General features: G+C 41.8%; 2 protein-coding genes across 3 annotated transcripts in view; one reads left to right on the forward strand and one right to left on the reverse strand.

The window, feature by feature from the left end:
- Positions 1-11,728, forward strand: part of LOC122540570 (rho guanine nucleotide exchange factor 12-like) — a 140,755-nt gene extending 129,027 nt beyond the window's left edge. For both annotated transcript variants that reach the window (XM_043676441.1, XM_043676442.1), the window contains 4 exons: positions 775-1,215; positions 1,553-1,803; positions 7,890-7,953; positions 10,007-11,728. In XM_043676441.1, coding sequence (XP_043532376.1) covers positions 775-1,215; positions 1,553-1,803; positions 7,890-7,953; positions 10,007-10,017 — 767 coding nt within the window. In that variant the 3' untranslated portion in view covers positions 10,018-11,728. The remainder of the gene's footprint in view (positions 1-774; positions 1,216-1,552; positions 1,804-7,889; positions 7,954-10,006) is intronic.
- An 84-nt stretch (positions 11,729-11,812) lies between these two features.
- The window catches only part of tecta (tectorin alpha), a 181,224-nt gene continuing 178,826 nt past the window's right edge, over positions 11,813-14,210 (reverse strand). Inside the window, exons 31-32 of the mRNA XM_043676399.1 lie at positions 12,772-12,891; positions 11,813-12,598 (exon numbers count right to left, since the gene is read on the reverse strand). Coding sequence (XP_043532334.1) covers positions 12,498-12,598; positions 12,772-12,891 — 221 coding nt within the window. The 3' untranslated portion in view covers positions 11,813-12,497. The remainder of the gene's footprint in view (positions 12,599-12,771; positions 12,892-14,210) is intronic.

Genomic DNA, 14,210 nt, shown 5'->3' on the forward strand with positions numbered 1-14,210 from the left:
TAACCTCAGCCCAAACTACCTCATATGGCGAGTCTTCATCCATCGTCCTTTCCACCGCTGTGATACTATCTTTGACAAGCAATGCCACACCTCCCCCTCTTTTACCCCCACCTCTGGCCCTACTAAAACATTTAAACCCTGGAACCTGTAACAGCCAATCCTGTCCTTGTTCTACCCATGTCTCCGTAATCGCCACAACATCGAAATCCCAGGTACCAACCCACGCTGCAAGTTCACCTACCTTATTTCGTATACTTCTTGCATTGAAGTATACACACTTCAAGCCATTTTCCTGTTTACAGGCATCCGCCTTTGAGATTGATGCCATGTTCCTAACCTCCCTAAATGTTTTAAGATAAAGCAATTTGTGGTCTAGGTACTACTCCCTGTCTATCAGAGCCAGAATTTTGTAACAACCTTAGAACTTAAAGTTCAAGCATTGAATACTTGACTGTATTGTTGTTGAGTGTTGCATGGGTAAATAGTTTTTGCATCTGAAAATGCCTCAATAAGTAAAATCCTAGTGTCAAGAGCATTCCTCATGGTGAATATGGGGAACGTGCAACCTTAGAAGGTGATTGAGAGGAGTTTTATTCCGTCGATATATTTAAGGGGAGGTTTAAGTAGCACTTGAAGGAGTAGACGTTATGCTAATTGAGGAGAAGGGTTTGGAGGAGGCTTCATTGGAGCATAAATATCAGCATGTTCTTAGGTTTAAAGGGTTCTATACTGTACATTCTGAATAATTCTATGTAATTCTCTACCCCTGCAAAGTTCACACCTTGAAGCAATTGCTCTCCTTTCACATGCTGAATTTGGATGAAGATGGCAGTGATGGAGGCTCATTTCAGCACCTTCCAGAGGAAGACAGTTGCCTGACGTCTCCAAAGCCAGGGGCAGATGGGTCACTGGACTGTACAGTGTATTGTCAAGGTGAGACAACTGACAAGACTCTGCAGCATCAGATTGAGTTAGACAATGGGACACTGGAAGAAACAGAAACTCAAACAAGTCTTACTGAAAGGACTAAACTTTCCCGTCACTTTACGCTGGAAGCGGCTCACAGTGAAGAGCACAACCCAGACTCTGCAACAGATGACAGCGGAGAAAGGTTCTATGATGCCCCAGAAGATCATGCAGATGAACATCGGCCACAGCAGAACTGCTCCAGTCCCAACAGAGATGAGAGGTCAAAGTCGCAAGCACGTGTGTCAGGTTAGTATATGTGGCGACTTTCTGCAGCTATTTCCAGAGAGCACTTTGGATCAGCATAATGGATCATTGTGGGGTGAGGTTATTTTGGTTGGGGGTGGAGGGGGGGTGTTAATTCTGTATTTCAAAGCATTTTCTTTTGAGCTTTCCATGACACTGGTTATTTAGTCAGCAGTGTTTTTATGTCACCAGTGCATTTCCTGGAATGTCTTGGTAATTCCAAAGGGAGTTATACTATTGATTAACCTGTTTTACATGAGGCTCCTGGACTATTCTATTGACTCTGGTTCTCTAAAGCTTTGCTATTCCTTATTAAAGTTATCTTCATTCACTTTAACAGGACATTACATAACCCTGGACGGATTTCCACAGACTGAGGGGAGCTCCACTGATGAAACTGACATGTCAGTGATTCAGGCTGAATGTTCAGTGGATTATACTGCCCAAAGTACAGAAGCAAGGGAGGATTGCAATGTTAGTGGACCGTGTAATCCAGGCGTGGAATTCGGGCAGTTGCTTCCTTCGTTGGACGTACAAAATCACATTTTCCAATTGATACGGAGCATAGAGTCCGACCTGAAGCATTTAAAGGTATGACCCTTCTTGATAAATACTCAATCAATCACCCTGACCCTTGGTGAAATAGCATTGTCAGGCTGTCTCTAACTCCTTTGATAGAACTGGTGGATTTTCTCACTCTGTGACTGAGCATGAGCTGGTGTTGCTGTCAATATGATGTGCATCTGTCAATGGTAATGTGTTTATAAACTAGCTTTTTAGGAAGAAGGGGACTAGGGTGTTTGCAAACTCTGGGTGGGGCCCTGATCAAAAGCTGAAGTGGGTTCTGGTTCAAAGTTTGAGTCTTTTTTGATTGACTTTTTAATTATGTTTCCTCTAGGAAAAAGAAGACCAACATTTGGCTTGATAAATTCTGAAAAATTTATAAGAATTCTTTAATAGGTTGAGGCCAGAAAAGAGAGCGTCAATATAAGTCAGTAATAATTTCAGGAGACTTCTTTACTTTCCTAACAGCACTGTGGTGTTCCCACACCTACTGGACTACAGTAGCTCAAGTAGACAAGTTCACTACCACCACCTCAAAGGCAATTAGGGGTGGACAGTAAATACTTGAATGATGAGAATGTGAATTGTGTAGATACATTTAATGGAAAGCCAAAGAAACCCAAGGGAGAGAGAAAGGAATAAAATGTTTGTTGATAGGATGAGATGAAATTGTGTGCAGAGGATTGCGTGGAATACAAACACGAGAAAGGACCTGTTGGGCCAAATAACAAGTTTGTGTAATTATGTGTTTGCTTGTAGGCTGCTGGGAATTGCTGTGTTAACTGCCAATTGGATCACCAATGTGAGGGTAGGGCTGATCAGGGATAGTGGAGGGAACTTGTGTCTGGAGTCGGAGGAAGTAGGAAAGGTCCTTAATGAATACTTTGCTTCAGTATTCACTACTGAGAAGGACTTGAAGTTTGTGAGGACAGCATGAAACAGGTTAATATGCTAGAACAGTTTCATGTCAAGAAGAGGATATGCTGAAAATTTTGAAAAACATAAAGATAGATAAATCCCCTGGGCAAGGCGGCATGGTGGCTCAGTGGTTAGCACTGTTGCCTCTCAGCGCCAGGAACCAGGGTTCGACTCCAGCCTCTGGCGACTATCTGTGTGGAGTTTGCACATTCTCGCTATGTCTGCTTGGGTTTCCTCAGAGTGCTCTGGTTTCTTCCCAAAGTCCAAAGATGTGAAGGTTAGGGTGGATTGACCATGCTAAATGCCGTAGTGTTCAGGGATGTGTAGGTTAGGTGCATTAGTCAGGGGTAAATGTAGAATAATAGGGGAATTGGGTCTGGGTGGGTTACTTTTCAGAGGGTCGGTGTGGACTTGTTGGGCCAAATGGTCTTTTTTCACACTGTAGGGATTCGATGATTCTATATAATAAGATGGGATATACCCAAGGTTACTACAGGAAGCGAGGGATGAGATTGCTGCGTCTTTGGTGATGATCTTTGCGTCCTCACTGTTCATTGAAGTAGTGCCTGATGATTGGAGGGTGGCAAATGTTATTCCCTTGTTCAAGAAAGGGACTAGGAATAATCCTGGGAATTACGACCAGTCAGTTTTAAGTCTCTGGTTGACAAATTATTGGGGAAGATTCTGAGACAGGATTTATGATTACTTGGAAAACCATATTTTGATTTAGAGAGTCAGCATGGCTTTTCAAGGGTCAGGTCATGCCTCATATGCCTTATTGAATTCTTTGAGGATGTGACAAAGCACATTGAGGAAGGTAGAGCAGTGGATGTGGTGTACTTTGATTTTATCAAGGCATTTGATAAGAATCCCCACAGTAGGCTCATTCAGAAAATAACGAGGCATGGGATACAGGGATACCTGTCTGTCTGGATAGAGAATTAGTTGGCCCGTAGAAGTCTGGGGTGGTAGCAGATGGAAAGTATTCAGACTGGAGCTTGGTGACCAGTGATGTTCCGCAGGGATCAGTTCTGTTACCTCTGCTCTTTGTGATTTTAATAAATGACTTGGATGAGGAAGTAGAAGGCTGGGTTAGTAAGTTTGTCAATGACATGAAGGTTGGTGGAGTGGTGGACAGTGTGGAGGGCTGTTGTAGGTTACAACGGGACATTGACAGGATGCAGAGCTGGGCTGATTAGATTAGATTACTTACAGTGTGGAAACAGGCCCTTCGGCCCAACAAGTCCACACAACAAGTCCACACTGACCCGCCGAAGCGCAACCCACCCAGACCCATTCCCCCTACATTTACCCCCTTTACCTAACACTACGGGCAATTTAGCATGGCCAATTCACCTGACCTGCACATCTTTGGACTGTGGGAGGAAACCGGAGCACCCGGAGGAAACCCACGGGGACACGGGGAAAATGTGCAAACTCCACACAGTCAGTGTGTGGCAGAAGGAGTTCAACCGATAAAAGTGTGAAGTGATTTATTTTGGAAGGTTGAATTTGAATGCAGATTACAGCGTTAAAGGCAGGATTTTTGGAAGCACTGTGGAGGAACAGAGGGATCTTGGGGTCCATGTCCAGAGATCCCTCAAAGTTGCCACCTAAGTTAATAGGGTTGTTAAGAAGATGTTTGGTGTGTTGGCTTTCTTTAGCAGGAGCATTGAGTTTAAGAGCCGTGAGGTTATGCTGCAGTACAATAATGTCCTGGTTAGACCACAGTTAGTTGTGTTCAGTTCTGGTCGCCTCATTAGAGGAAAGATGTGTGGAAGCATTAGAGAGGATGCAGAGGAGATTTACCAGGATGCTGCCTGGACTGGAGGGCATGCCTTATGAAGAAAGGTTGAGGGAGCTAGGGCTTTTCTCATTGGAGAGAAGAAGGAAGAGTGATGACTTGATAGAGATGTACAGGATGATGATAAGCATGGGTAGAGTGGATTGCCTATTTCCCAGGGCAGAAATGGTTATCACGAGGAGGCATAATTTTAAGGTGATTGGAGGAAGGTTTAGGGGAGATGTCAGAGGTTGGCTCTTTACACAGAGAGTGGTGAATACGTGGAATGCACTGCGAGTGGTGGTGGTGGAGTCAGAGACATTAGGAACATTTAAGCGACTCTTCGATAGGCACATGGATGATAGTACAATGAAGGGTATGGAGGTTACTGTGATCTTAGAGTATGGTAAAAGGTTGGCACAACATCAAGGGCCAAAGGGCCTGTACTGTTCTATGTTCTATACTGAGCTACAAGACTTTCTCTAGACGTTGACTTCCTATTTTAGGAAATGTATGATGTCATCTCTTTGCAAGGTCAATGCTGCACTGTGTTAGTCTTGCTGTGTTCCTTAAATCTTACCTTTTCCTTTCAGTCATTAGATTAACAGTATGCAGGCTCTGATACTTCCTGGAAACTGATTGGAAACTGGTGACTTGATCTCCCTTTCCCCCTCTCCCTCTCTGTCTCCCTTTCCCTGGCTCCTTCTCAGTCTCCCTCTCTCCTTTTTCCACCCCTGGCAGCTTCAGGGGTGAAAAATAGCTAATGCTATTTTTTTTCCTAGCTACTAACAGTTCTGATGAATGATTACTGGATTCACAATGTTAACTCCCTGCTTTCTTCCCACAGATGCTGCCAGATCTGCTGAATTTCTCCAGCAATTTCTGTTCTTGTTTCAGATCTCCAGCATCTGTAATTCTTGGTTTTATTGATGAATAATAGTTTCTCCATTTTCTCTACAAATGGAGTCACACTGTGTGAGTGAGACAACAGAAGGGAAGTGACATATTGCAGAGATTTTCATCACATTCTGCCCCTGCTCCAGATGGTAACCCGTCTGTGATCCAGTCCTAGATGCAGAATCTCAATGGGAGGGGGAAATAATGGAATAAAAAGGGATACACTTGATGCAAATGATTGACGATGATCATCATTTCAAAGTATTTTAGAACAATTCATGGAAAGATAACCATCCTCAGTAATTTGTGAGAAAACAGTGTAGTGTCAGAAGACAGGCAGGTTGCTATGTATTTTCAAAATTAAGAATAGGTCCAACATGCCTGGGGAATTCTAGACCAGTAATCTTCAACTTGGTAATAAAAGGATAATGGCATATCTAGGTAAGGAAGGAAGATATCATATAAATAAAGGGACTGGAATGATGAACGCTCAATATGAATTTCAAGACGGAAAACCTTGCTTGATCAGCCATGTTCATTTTGTTTCACCATTGGAGGAGGGCATTTGGTTTATTGCGTCTGCACTGGGTGTCTGAAGAAGCAGATAACTTGTTGTGATTTCCCCTACCTTCTCCCTCTAATCATCTTTTTCAGATAATGATCCCATGCCCAGTTTAAATCTGTTAACTGAATCTTCCTACTTTCCAGATCCAGTATTCACAGCAAAATAGTTTTTTTTTCTCCTGTCGCTATTGCCTCTTTTGCCAATTATCTTAAATGTTTGCCCCTTTATTCCCGGTCCGTTCACAAGCAGCAGTTTTTCCCCATCTTCTCCAAGAAACTTAAAAATCACAGGAAGGAGCAGTGCTTCGAAAGCATATACTTCCAAATAAACCTGTTGGACTATAATCTGGTGTTGTGATTTTTAACTTTGTCCACTCCACCCACTGGCACTTCCACATCATGTTCTCCAAGAAAAACCATTTCAGCTTCTCCAATTTATCTTTGTACATAGGTTTTGCATACATTTTTGAAAAATAAGGCAACCATTGGTAATGTGATAGATGTAATTTATTGGTATTTTCCTCATGATAATGAATAAGACCAGAGGAATGTGGAGTCAATGTAAGTGGTGGAATGAATTGCAAGCTGCCTTCAGAACAACATGAAGACTTTAGAGAAGGAATAAAGAGTAGTTCCTCAGAATAGCAAAGAGTGGGTAGTGGTGATCCACAAGAATTACAGCTGGGACATGGCTGTTCCCAATTTGATTCCAAAATCCAACTTGTTATGCAAAAACATAATTCCTAAATTAATGAATTATATGAAACTCTTTTGTTGGGGAGCTTATTCCGTACTGATGCATATTGCAATGAAATATAGAATGTATATAAACTTGCTAAATAGGCAAAAAACTGACAAATGAAGTGCAACTCCGATAAATGTGAAGTAAAACATTTTGGTAGTAATAGAATTTGGTGGAATAAAGAGGTTACTCAGTATTTCAAAGGTGCAATCTGGATCTGGTAGAGGAACAACACAATCTTTTGTACAAAAAGAGCATCACTAAAAGTTGTGCCACAGGTTAGCAAGGCCCTGAGTATCTAAATCCGTGTTGAATTGTGTTCAGAGTGCACTCTGTTGTATGCAGATGTGGTTGTGGTATAACAAAGAGGACATCAAGGCACTGAAGAGAGTGCAGGGAAAATTTGTAAGTTTGCTAGAAATCCTGGGTTTATATGTCAGAAAAGCACAGACAAGTTGTGTCCTTTTTGAATAAAGAAAGCTAAGAGATGAGCTAATAAAGTCTTTAAAATGATAGGTTTTGACATAGTGGAGACAGACTGAATTCTTATATTTGTAGGATAAAGCATAAGCCGTAGAGACTATCAACGTAAGGTAGTTGTTGAAAACTTCAGTCGGAAATTCAGAAGTAACTTCCTTACCCAGATAGTAGTGAGGATGTGTAACTTTCTACTGTAAGGAACAACTGAAGTGAATAGTATAGATGTACTTAAGGGAAGCTCATCAAGCATGTGAGGGAGCAGCATTTTTTTTAATATTCACTCGGGGCATTTGTTGCTCACCCCTAGCTGCCCTTGAACTGAATGGCTTAAAATGCCATTTCAGAGGGCAGTTGAAAGTCAACTATATTGTTGGGGTCTGGAGTCGCATATAGGCCACACCAGGTGAGAATGGCAAATTTCCTTCCCTGAAGGTGGTTAGTGAGCCAGGTGGGTTTTTCTAACAATCAACAATGGTTTCATGGTCATCAGTAGATTCTTAACTTCACTTTTTGTTAATTTAATTCAAACTCAAATTCCATCATCTTCCTTGATGGGATTTGAACCCTGAACAATTCTGGATTAATAGTCAAGCAATAATACCACTAGGCCATCACCTCCCCATGATAGAGGGTTACAGAGTTAAATTGAAACATAAATAGCACGGACTGTTTGGACTGAGCAGCCTGTTTCTGTATATCCAGTGCAATCACATTTCTCTGTGATTTCAGGAGGTGGAGTTGGAATATTACAATCAACAGGTCTTGGAATCAGCAGTGTCACATGAGCAAACAAGTAAGTAACCAATTTGCACTGCACCTTCATCCTTCTGCACGCGGCATGTTAGTTATGAGGATTGAAATAGCAAACTCTTCTGCAAAATGAGGGTCTCCATTTTATTGTGGAATTGTAAGATTCCTGTTTGTACTTCATGTTTTTCTCCCTACTTGCTAAGAGATTAGAAATATATAAAGCACTCTCTCCTGTTGTTTCAAACTATGTTTGTATAACACATGCACCATTTGGTTTTGTACACCTTCATCTCAATGGATCTGAATCAATGCAGTGAACAATATCATGAGGAAGCCAGAATTATATGAAATTAATATTGTTTAGCAAATGCTATATTGAGTTGATAATACTCTCTCAAAATCATTGCCAAGGTGAACAATTTGATTTTCAGAGTGCTATTTTCATGAAAACAGTAACAATTGTGAATTGGGTTGAGAGAATGCTGTTTAAGTAGACACAAGGGAAGGATTCATAAGATGGATTTGAGGGACATAGTGAGGAGACTGTGTCCAGAAGTAGATGGCTTGTGAGTGGATGCTCCAGAGTTGACAGAATTCAAATCTGAATTGACCAATAGAATCTAGAGTCATAGAGATGTACAGCACGGAAACAGACTCTTCGGTCCAATCCGTCCATGCCGACCAGATATCCCAACCTAGTCCCATTTGCTAGCACTTGGCACATATCCCCTTAAACCCTTCCTATTCAGGTAGCCATCCAGATGCCTTTTAAATGCTATGATTGTACCAGCTTCCACCACTTCCTCTGCCAGCTCAATCCATACACACATCACCCTCTGTGTGAAAAGTTGCCCCTTAGGTCCCTTGTCAAGTTTTCTGTTTTCACCCTAAACCTATGCCCTCCAGTTCTGGATTCCCCCACCCCACGGAAAAGACCTTGTCTATTTACCCTATCTATTGTGTATTGCCCTTCATGATTTTACAAACATCTATAAGGTCACCCCTCAGCCTCTGATGCTCTAGGGAAAGCAGCTCCAACCTATTCAACCTTTCCCTGTAGCTCAAAGCCTCCAACACTGGCAACATTCTTGGAAATCTTTTCTGAACCCTTTCAAGTTTCACAACATCCTTCCGACAGAAGGGAGACTAGAATTGCACATAATATTCCAAAAGTGGCTAACCAATGTCCTGTACAGCTGCAACATGACTTCCCAACACCTATACTCAATACTCTGACCTAAAGGAAAGCATACCAAACACTTCCTTCACTATCCTATCTCCCTGTGGCTCCACTTTGAAGGAACCATGAATTTGCACTCCAAGGTCTCTTTGTTCAACAACACTCCCCAGAACCTTATCATTAAGTGTATAAGTCCTGCCCTGATTTGCCATTCTGAAATGCAGGGTCTCGCATTTATCTAAATTAAACTCCATCTGCCACCCCTTAGCCCATTGGCCCATCTGATCAAGATCCCGTTGCACTCGGAAATAACCCTCTTCACTGTTCACTACGCCACCAATTTTGGTGTCACCTGCAAACTCCTATGTTCACATCCAAATCATTTATTTAAATGATGAAAAGCAGTGGACCCAGCCCTGTCCTTGTGGCACACCATTGGTGACAGGCTTCCAATCTGAAAGACAACCCTCCAGCACCACCTTCGAGCCAGTTCTGTTCCAAATGGCAAGTTCTCCTATATTCCATGAGATTGAACCTTGCTAACCAATCTACCATGAGGAACCTTGTTGATTGCCTCACTGAAGTCCATATAGATCATGTCCACCGCTCTGCCCTCATCAATCTTCTTTGTTACTTTTTCACACAACTCAATCAGGTTAGTAAGACATGATTTCCCACACACAAAGCCATGTTGACTATCCCTAATCAGTCCTTGCCCTTCCAAATACATGTAAATCCTGTCCCTCAGGATTCCCTCCATTGTCTTGCCCACCAATAATTACATTTGGGGAGTAGAGGAACATTTATGTAAAAGTTTATGTAGAAGATTAGCCTCAATTATCTCAATTGGTGGACTGGGCTCAAGTTGCTATATGATCAACTGTTGCTCCAATTTTTTAATGTCTTATCTCCACAGGAGACAGTTAATGCAGTTTGGTCGGATACAGAATCGAGCCAGACTTGGTGTTGAAATGTGGGTGCTTGGATCTGATCCCTCAAAGCTCCAGCTAACTCTGGACTTTGGAGACATTTGTGGAACCAAATGTTGATTCTGTAAATGCCACTGAGTTCTGCATGTCATTTTTGGGATGGTCCTGCCGGTGACCAGTGAGTGCTACTGGTTTCCGCCGTACTGGTGAGTTCCGGAACAGTTGATATAATCACCTTCCCTTGTGTACACTCACCTCTCTTGATTATAGAACTGATCTCACTCGCCACATGTCCAAAAACCAAATGTACAGAAATTTGGAAGAAAATCAATTTAGATTTTGAAGAAATCGAGATGTATTTATTTGTATCCACATGCTATGATAAATGCAATCTTTTTGTTATAATTTTTATTTTTGTAGTCTGCATTGAGCTGATTTGCAGATGAAGATTGAGATCTGGTCAATTAATGGAATTCAACACTGGGGGCAGTGAAATAGATGGAATAGGGGTGCAAGAGAATTATTACACTGTGAGAGAGACACGACACAGTTGGGATGTAAGAAGGAGAGTTATAGTCGGCTGTTGTGTGAGAGGATGATGTGTTATTGCACAATTTCAAAGCTACAGCATAAATATGAGAAGGCTCGACAGGTTTCAGACCCATGTGCACTTGCTGTATCCTGATGAGCTGTAGAATCAGGGTTCTGGACCAAAGCTGTTTTATTAGCAAAGCCTCCACTTGGAGAGAAGCAACAGATTAAAGACCAGGTACTTGTTTCAGGTTATGATGATGAACTTTAAAACTTGTCATTTCCCTGAGCATGTGCAGATCGTTTGCTGTATTGTTTTGTACTTTTTGCAAATGCATTTACCTGAGATAATCTGTACTTTTCGCAAACATGTATTTCTCATCAAGAGGGAAGTGTTGGAAAAACAAACTATTTACTTAATAAAGGCAGATCTAGTTTCTGAAGCAAAACGTTAGAAATGTTAAAATCCTGGGCTTGGGCTGACCAGCACTTTCTATCAGAATTTCTGATATGTTCAGGCATTTAGGACATCACCTCCTAAGAACTGTGAAACACACAGTAAATGGAACTTCCTATCCATTCCTGTGCCACTTGTTTAAGAAGCTGTTTCCGCAGACATGCCATGTCTAATTATGGTTTCTGTTTCACTAATTGGTCTCAGATGTGGCTCGGAGGAGTAGTTTCATTGCTGAGCTGACAATCAGCCCCTAACTGAGCTGGAAGTTACCGTAGTTGTTGTGTACCGATTACAGATTGAGTACAAGAAACAGCTAATGTGAGCCTAGTGCTGGGTTTCATTGTAAAGTCTGACTAAAACAATCACTTTCAGCTCTCAAACCATCAGTTACTTGACTGCTTGTTCTAACACTACGGATTGCCCCTGACGTGTATACACATCTGGTGAAGCCCCTCTTGCTGTTCTATATATTGCCCTGCACATTACACTAACCTTGCTGCCTCCCCTAACCTATAGTTTTAAAGTTTAGAACTTTGACATATTTCATTTGTTTTTATCTAACTTTGTAAAATAGCATCTCGTGTAAGATTTAGTAAAGACATTATGTTACTTGAAAAAAATATAATTCTGTTTTTGGGATCTGGGTTTTAAAGAAATGTTTCATTATAATTATAATGTTGAAATATAATTAAAAAGCTTGTGGCTGAAAGATTTGCTTCTATTACTTTTGCCCTTGTGTGTAATTTGTGATTTTCCAGTCTGACCGTCTATTCTTCAATGTGGCTGAGCTGATTGGTGGCTGAATCCCACAGCTGTCTGTTCTCCATCCAGCATCCACCCTGGACAACTAAGGGCCCCTCTCATCCAGGCATCAAGCCTCTGCACCCCACTCCTGGAACAGTCTCCTGATTAGTCTAACTGTTAAGTCACAGCACTGGCTGTGATCAGCTGCTTGCCCTCTATCCAGGGAATATTGGAGGTGTTTGTGTTTTGAACCACCTAATTTTAATACCATTTTTTAGTGAGCTGGAGTAATATTTGCTAATGCTTTTCCTGATGTTTCTTTAGTTCTTCAAGTCTATTTACAACTGAAAATATGAATGTGGGATGGTATGAGGCCATTTGGCCCATAATGCAGGCACTATTAGTCAGTAAAGTCTAGGCTGATTTCCACTGTATGTTCATGAAGCGGAGATGGTTTGAATCAGAATGAGCCTAAATTCTAATGAAATTGTTTTTATTTTCAAATTGATCTTCCTATATTCAACAAAAGGCTGAATCCTAAAACCAAGAACAGTTCAGACTGGAGTTCTCACACCTATAAATTCATTACACAGTCCAGATCTTATGATCCTTCACTACAGTAGTACTTAAATAAAACAAAATAAAGTTAATTTGATAAATTCCCCAACAGTACAAAAATGCATTGCTTCTTAAATTCTGATCAATGCCACCTGTTTCCAAAGCAATTGCTTCCATCTTCACTGTTGTTACGGTTTCAGGTTTTGTGTGTTTATCAATATCCAGCAAAACAGCTGTGTCATCACCAGAAGTGCGGGGAGAATCACTGGCTCACTACAAGCACTTAAAGCTGCAGAGAGACAAGAAATGGTTAATTTGAGATGGCAAATGGCATTAACATGTAGGTGAGAAACACCATTATGAAACCTGCCTTTGACATTATTTTGTGTGTGTGCTGACCAAGCCCCAAACTGTGATTTTGGTCCAAAGCTAAGAAGAATCGCTGATTTGTTGGTAGCCTACCTCTGCAGTGTTTGCCATCCCAATGCAGAAAGCCAGTTGTACAGCTGCAGACTGCGTGCTCCACCTGACTTGTGCAAATCTGTTCACAGCCACCGTTGTCTTTCTCACACCAATCAGCTGCTATACAAAGAGGGAAAACATCACAACCAGTGCTGTTAAATTTTTGTCAGTGTCACACAGGTTCTACAGTGATCTTCTACCTCACTAGTATTTGTACAGCACATCCTGGCACCCAAACAATACTAGAATAGTGCAGAGTGTCCTATGAATTTCACTGGCTCACACTACAGACCATAAATGCAGCATTGAACATGATATCATAAAGTCTTCCATTTATGCCTTGAGACTTGAGAAGTTGAACTCTTTCGGACTGGGCTTATACAATTGATGGTAGGGCCTTGGGTAGTGTTGCAGAACAGAGGGACATGGGGGGGGGGAAGGTACATGATTCTTTGATGTTTGTATCACATGTGGACAGGGTGGTTAAAAAGACGTTTGGAAGGCTTGCGTTCATTGCTCAGTCTTTTGAGTATAGGAGTTGGGAATCATGTTGACGTTGTACAGGAAGTTGGTATCCAGTTCTGGTCACCCAGGTAGCGCAAGGATCTTATTTAGCTGGAGAGGGTTCAAAAGAGATTTACCAGAAAGTTGCTGGGTGTGGAAGATTTGAATTATAAGGAAAGGTGAGACTTTTTTCACTTGAGTATAGGATGTTGAGAGGCGACCTTTATAGAAGTTTATAAAATCATGAGGGGTATAGATAGAGTTAATGGTCGTTGTCTTTTCCATAGGATGGGGAATTTCAAGACTTAGGGCCACATTAAAATGAGAGGAGAGAGATTTTAAAAAGACATGAGGGGCAATCATTTTTTACACAGAGGCTGGTTTACGTGTGGAATGAACTTCCAGGGGAAGTAGTGGTTGTGGGTACAATTCCAGTGTTTAAAATATATTTGAATAAGTACATGAATGGGACAGGTTTGGAGGGATGTGGGCCAGGACCAAGCCAGTGGGACTAGTTTAGTTTGGGATTATGGTTGGCATAGACCGATTGGACCGAAGGGTCTGTTTCTGTGCTGTGTGAATCTTCTGGCTCCTATCTTTCACCCTCCTTGTGAATTGGAGGTCATTGAAAACTCTGCTGGTCCTGTCCTAATATGCATGTAGTTCCTTTCGCGTATTATCCCTGAGCATGCTGGCGGACTGACACTGATTCTGGGTAAAAATAATGACTGCAGATGCTGGAAACCAGATTTTGAATTAGTGGTGCTGGAAGAGCACAGCAGTTCAGGCAGCATCCGAGGAGCAGTAAAATTGACGTTTCGGGCAAAAGCCCTTCATCAGGAATAAAGGCAGAGAGCCTGAAGCGTGGAGAGATAAGCTAGAGGAGGATGGGGGTGGGGAGAAAGTAGCATAGAGTACAATAGGTGAGTGGGGGA

The sequence above is a fragment of the Chiloscyllium plagiosum genome, chromosome 35 (genome assembly GCF_004010195.1).
Source record: "Chiloscyllium plagiosum isolate BGI_BamShark_2017 chromosome 35, ASM401019v2, whole genome shotgun sequence".
Taxonomy (NCBI): domain Eukaryota; kingdom Metazoa; phylum Chordata; class Chondrichthyes; order Orectolobiformes; family Hemiscylliidae; genus Chiloscyllium; species Chiloscyllium plagiosum.